Source organism: Salvelinus sp. IW2-2015, linkage group LG6.2 (genome assembly GCF_002910315.2).
Source record: "Salvelinus sp. IW2-2015 linkage group LG6.2, ASM291031v2, whole genome shotgun sequence".
Lineage (NCBI taxonomy): Eukaryota > Metazoa > Chordata > Actinopteri > Salmoniformes > Salmonidae > Salvelinus > Salvelinus sp. IW2-2015.
Window position 1 is genome coordinate 23980866 of NC_036846.1, and position 6801 is coordinate 23987666.

Here is a 6801-nt window from a genome sequence, read left to right on the forward strand (position 1 = left end):
ACAGGGTCCAGCCACATCAGGAGTAACAATGTCAGTGGATTTTCATAGCCGATCATCAGATTAGAACAGCAGGGGCATTCGCTTTTGCACCAGGCCCCTATGGGCCCTGAACTCCATGCGCCCTGGTCAATATAGTGCACTACTATGTATATAGGGTGCCATTTGGGACATAGCTGACACAGGCTCCCTTCCGTCTTCCCTGCACTCGGAACGATCGGCTCACAGTTGTCCCCCTCTCCTTGGCAAAAAAAGGTTCTTTGCGTGCTCGTCTGGAAATCCCATTGCAAAAGCAGAAAGGTGAGAACTCGCTGCCGGAAACAACGTTCTCTCATGCCACCCGAGGAGAGACAGAGCTAGACTGTGAAAACCTGGGTGAAACACATTCTGCGATAACATCTACAGTAGGAGGATGGTAGAGGGACTCTCTCGTGTCATTGGATCAACAAACCGGTTTCCGGGTTATAACTTCACGTATTAGGCCTACTTTCCCTGACTCATGAGAATTGATCAGACAGAAACTGTTCCCATTAATATGGAAAACAGCACCAATCATGCTTTGCTATAATTTGTCTAATAGTGTATTTTGGGTAATCTACATAATGAGTTAATCCCTTTAGGAGGAAGCATCCTCACATATGACGTTAACCTTTAACCTTAGGAAGAGGGTAAATCTACATCACCTTACTATACTTCTGAGTTAACCTTTAACCTTTATAAAGATCCGCGGTAATAATCTAACTACACTCATTCCTAATGAGTTAACCTTTAGGAAAGGCGGGTAATCTACGATATCAGCTCTACGCCAGATGTTTAACCTGTTATGAGAGAGTAATCTAACATCTAATTCAGCAGATAACCGTTAACATTTAGGAAGAGGAGTAATCTACATAATCATTTTAACCTTTAAACCTTTAGAAGAGACGTAATCTACATCAATAAGACTTTAACCTTAGGAAGAGAGTCATCTTACCCATGAATTTAGCTTAGTTAACCTTTAACCTTAGGTAAAAGGGTCATTCTGACGTCAATGAGGTAAAACCTTTAACCTTTAGAGAGATACTCTACATAATGAGTTAACCGTTAACCTTTAGGAAGCGGTCATCTTACATAATGAGTTTTACCTCTTCCTAAAGGGTAAAGGTTATCTAACATAATGAGCGAACCTTAGGAAGATGAGTCATCTACATAATGGCGTTAAACCTTTAGGAAGAGTCATCTACATAATGAGTTAACCTTTACCTTTATGGAAGAGATCATCACATAATGCACGCCGACGTTACCTAGGAAAGAGTCATCTACAGCATGAGTCTAACCTTTAACCTTTAGGAAGAGTGATGTCTTTTCCAGGAAGAAACAACTGTGCTCAGAGTACTTTTAGATAAATCTCACAAATTCCCAGCGCAAGCCCGGCCCTTGAGCCTGCTGGATCATGGAACACGTAAGGCCGAGGAGGGCGGCGGACGGAGACGGACGCTGTATTCGCGTGCCCTGCCCTCGGCCCAGAACACATTTCATCAAAAATGTTAAGGTAACTCATTATGTAGATGACTCTCGCAAAGTTAAACAGTATGTGTGACTCATTTCTTAGTTAACTCATCTATGGTAGATGACTCTCTCCTTAAAGGTTAGCTCCATTATGGTAAAGATAACCTTTAACCGTATTAGCGAAGAGGGTAAACTGCATGTATGTAGTAGACCCGCTTCCTAAACGTTAACGGTTAACTCATTATGTAGATTACTCTCCTCCTAAAGTTTAAAAGTCTAACTCATTATGTAATGACTCCTCTTCCATAAGTAAAGGTTAACTCATTATGTAGATTACCTCTTCCTAAAGTTAACCTCATATGTAGATTACCCGCTTTCCTAAAGTAGGTTAACTCATATTGCTAGATACCTCGTTCTACAAAGTTAAAGGTTAACTGATATGTAGATACCCTCATTTCCCTAAAGTTAAACTCATTATGCTAGATTACCCTTACGGTAAACCGTGTGATTACCTTCCTAAAGTTAAACTCATTATGTAATGATTACCCTCTTCGCTAAAAGTTAAAGGTTAACTCATTAAATGTAGATTACCCTCTTTCCTATAACAGTTAAAGGTTAAACATCATTATGTAGATTGACTCTCTTCCTAAAGGTTAATCATTATGTCAGATTACCCAAAAGTACACCTATTACCAAATCTATACAAAGGCATGATTGTGCTTGTTTCATATTTAAACAATGAACATTCTGTCTGATCAATTTCTCAAATGAGTACAGGGAAGTAGGCCTAAATACGTAGCTATACCCCTGGAAACAGGTTTGACCAATGAACAGAAGAGTCCCCTCTACACATCCTCCTACTGTAGAATAGTTATCCAGAATGCGTGTTTCACACCGTTTTCACAGCCTGGCTTCTTTCTCTCCTGGTGGCAGAGGAACGTTGTTCCGCAGCAAGTCTCACATTTCATTGCTTTGCCAATAGGGGATTTCCAGACGACCACAAGAAACCTTTTCCAGAGGAGAGCAGAGACGGGACCATGTGAGACCATGTTCAGAGTGAAAGAAGAGCCAACAGACCATGGTATGCATGTGTCATACTACACTTGTGACCCCAAAATGGCACCCTATTTAACCTATCATAGTGCCACTACTACTGTGACCAGGGCGATGGAGTTGCAAGGGGCGCTCAATAAAGGGCACTTGTGGTCAAAAAGGAACTGCAGCCTAGCTTCGTCTTCTATATAATCTGAAATAGATTCAGGTCTAAATGAAAAACAGTAACTGTACAGTACTCCTGATGTGCGGCACCCTGTTGCACCTCGACACGCCACTGTGACATTATTATCTATTTGCGGTCCATCTATGAACGTTTGAACATCTTGGCCATTGTACTGCTTATAATCTTCCACCCGCGCGAACAGCCCAGAAGGAAGACTGGCCACCTCTCATAGCCTGCGTTCCTCTCTAGGGTTTCTCCCAGGTTCTGGCCTTTCTAGCGAAGTTTTCCTAGCCCACCCGTGCTTCATACACCCTGCACGTTGCTTTTGCCTGTGTTGGTTTAGGACCCGGGTCGTACAGCCACTTGGTGACGCTTGATGTAAGAAGGCTTGTCATAAATACATTGATTGACTTTGAGGTTGAGTAATGGGATGCCCGATTTGGGGTATGCAATCATGCGTGAATGCGGTTGAGCAAACAGTACTCTAATCCTGCTGTCTGTTGCCCACCTCTCTCTCTCTCTCTCTCTGTTGCCTCTCTCTCTGTCTGTTCCCCCATCTCTCTGCTCTGTTCCTCTCTCTCGTCCTGTTCCTCTCTCTCTGTCTGCTCCATCTCTCTCTGTCTGTTCTTTCTCTCTCTGTCTGTCCTCCTCTCTCTCTGTCTTGTCTCCCCTCTCTCGCTGTCTGTTTCCCCCTCTCTCTTCTGTCTGTTCCCTCTCTCTCTCGTCTGTCTCCCCTGCTCTCTCTGCCTCTCTCTCTCTCTTGTGTCTGTTCCCTCTCTGCTCCTCCTCTCTCTCTCTCTTGCTGTTTCCCCTCTCTCTCTCTCTCTCTCCTCTCTCTTTGTCGGTTCCCCCCTCATATCTCTCTCTCTTCTGTCTGTTTCCCCCTCGATCTCTCTCTCTTGTCTGTCCCAAACCCTCTCTCTCTGTCTGTTTCGCTCTGTGCTGTTCCTCTCTCTCTCACTCTCTCCGTGTTCCCTCTCTCTCTGTTGTATCTTCAATAATAACAGAGCCTGTGCATAGAGAACTCCTGTATCGCTGCCCACGACAAGACTGGACGTTTTGGCAGCATGTTCACAGTCGACAAGGTCCTGACTCCCCCAATGGGCACCATCATGGATGTCCTGAAGGCTGATGACCGATTCAGGTGAGAGTGAATGAATCAGTGAATGAATCAGTGAATGAATCAGTGAATGAATCAGTGAATGAATCAGTGGAAAGGCTTACCAAGGTTGTCCTTAATAATATCTTGAGGCAATATGATTCAATTTCAGGAGAACAAGAACAGACATGTAGCATATGCACAAAAGAGGGCACACTGTAAAAATAAAAAGTCTCACAACACCATGATTGTGTAATGAAAACGTGACAAGTAGTACACCTAAACTGAAATCTGGTGTTTGAATGTAAACCCAATGTAAATGGTATGATACACATCATAGATTTTACTCTGAAACACCCAAAGTGGTTCTTCAACCTGAATATTGTTAATTTTACGAAAGTGTTGTGAAAACACTTTTTGGGGGGGTTTCAGTGAGTAAAAGGCAACATCAGAACACGGAAAGTTCACATACAATCAGTTTAGAAATGCAAATGGTTTATAGTCTAAATATTGATTGATGGAGGAGGCCTATGGGGAATAGTTTTTTTCCACCTTTATTTTTTCAATGCTTTATTTAGACAGATTAGAAACAGGAGGGGCATTACGGTGGTACATTTCCTCTGAATTTTACCRACCCAATCACACAGCCACACTATTAGAAATTATTCTGGGGTTAATTGAAATTAACACACACACAAAAAAACATATACTTAATCAAAATGAATGCAAGTCGTGCTAAACCTGTTGTCTAGCAGTAACGCCCTGGGATTAGAGACGTCATTCCTCCCGACCGAAGACCCAAGTTAAATTCCCTGTTCCAACCCTTCAGTTTGTCTCTCCCAGCTATCTGTAATTACCTGTTCCAACCCTTCAGTCTGTTTCTCCCATCTATCTGTAATCACCTGTTCCAACCCTTCAGTCTGTTTCTCCCATCTCCCATCTATCTGTGCTAATCACCTGTTCAAGCCCTTTTCAGTCTGTTTCTCATCTATCTGTGAATCACCTGTTCCAACGAACCTTCAGCTCTGTTTCTTCCCACCTATCTGTAATCACCTGTTCCTAACGCCTTCAGTCTGTTTCTCCCAGTCTATCTGTAATCACCTGTTCCAACCCTTCAGTCTGTTTCTCCCACATATCTGTAATCACCTGTTCCAACCCTTCAGTCTGTTTTTCCCAGCATCTGTAATCACCTGTTCCAACCCTTCGAGTCTGTTTTTCCCAGCTATCTGTAATCACCTGTTTCCAAACCCTTCAGTTCGTTTTTCCCCAGCTATTGTAATCACCTGTTCCAACCCTTCATCTGTTTTTCCCAGCCTATCTGTATCACCGTCTACAAGCCCTTCAGCTGTTTTCTTCCATCGCTATCTGTTAATTCAACGTTCCAACCCTTTCAGTCGGTTTCTTCTTCCATCTATCTGAAATCACCTGTTCCAACCCTTAGTCTGTTTCTCCCACCATCCTGTAATGTCACCTGTTCAACCTTCAGGTCTGTTTCTCCCAACCTATCTGGTAATCACCTGTTCCAACCCTTCTCGTTAGCTTCTGTAATCACCTTCCAAACCTCAGTCTTTCCCACTATCTGATAATCACCTGTTCCAAACCCTTCAGTTCTGTTTTTTCCCAGCTATCTGAATCACCTGTTCCAACCCTTCAGTCTGTTGTTCGCCAGCTATCTGTAATCACCTGTTTCCACCATCGTTCTCCCTTACTAATCAGTTCCAACCTTAGTTTTCTCCAATTTGTAACCCTATCCCCTAGTCTGTCCATAATCTAATCACCTGTTCAACCTTATCTGTCTCCATATCATACCTGTGCACTCAGTGTTCTTTCCCAGCTATCTCTATAATCACCTGTATCCAACCTTCAAGTCTGGTTTCTCCCACTATCTGCTAATCACCTGTTCGCACCAACCCTCAGTCTGTTCTCCCATCTATCTGTAATCAGCCTGTTCAACCCTTCCAGTCTGTTTCTCCCATCAATTTGTTAATCACCTGTTCCAACCTTGCAGTCTGTTTCTCCCACTATCTTGTACCCCTTTCATTTCATAACGGTCTATTTTATGTTATAATGTATGCTAGTCTTTCAATGAGTGTTCATTTCAATAACCAAAAATAATGGTAAAAAAAATTTATCAAACTTAATATGTGTTATAAAAACGTAAAGGTATCTTTTCATAGCTATAACCAACGAGAGAAAATTGAGTGATTGAACTCATCTGAAGTCTTTGGTTTAACCACATTGCATTCCTTGTCTTTGCCACGTGATCTGTTGTTATTAGGGATTGTGGTTATAATTTTTTTTGTTGGCTTTTTCATTCTTTCACACAATGTTGTATGAATGTTTTGAAAAAGAAACTTATATTTCTAAATTAGTATTAACCTTGTTGTGCCATTGAGGTGTAATGGATCACTGATTGAACGCACATCGAAACCGTCAGACAAATTGACGCTTCAATGAGCACAGCACCCATCCCACATTCATTGGTGTCAATGGAAGAGGCAAGGTGCAGAATCCTCACGTCTTGCAGTTTTACATCCAGTTAGGGTGGTGGTTTGAACACTACGCTTGACAATGCCTGCCAAAACCGGTTAATAATGGCAAATGTCAAATACAATAAAACAATTGGGGGTTTTACCATTTAAGTAAACACCAAAAAAACAGACAAAAGGATCTTAAGTTCTGCATTAGACAGGATTCCAAACATCATAATATGTTTAGAAGCTTTAGAGAGAGGAAACTGACACCAAAAGAAGACGGTATCTAATTCTGCACTGAACAGGACACGAAACAACCAAAACATAGTGTTTTTCATCTCTTTTCGGTTAGTGGGCTCCCATCCCCTGGCAGGTGTTGCACAACACTTGATTAAGTTGTGTTACGACACACCAGTCATGTTTCAGAACATGCTCAGGATGATGTTTCAATACTCCAGCAATGTGGAAAAGTTTTGTCTCCCAAGTTGGTGGCAGTCAAGTTGCCACTTGGTTTTGTGTTACAA

The 6801-nt window shown here is 42.2% G+C and overlaps 1 protein-coding gene across 1 annotated transcript in view; it reads left to right on the plus strand.

The window, feature by feature from the left end:
* The window catches only part of LOC111966014 (transforming growth factor-beta-induced protein ig-h3), a 57728-nt gene that overhangs the window by 41609 nt on the left and 9318 nt on the right, over positions 1–6801 (plus strand). The window contains 1 exon segment of the mRNA XM_070444167.1: positions 3712–3848. Within this exon segment, the coding sequence (XP_070300268.1) occupies positions 3712–3848 (137 nt within the window).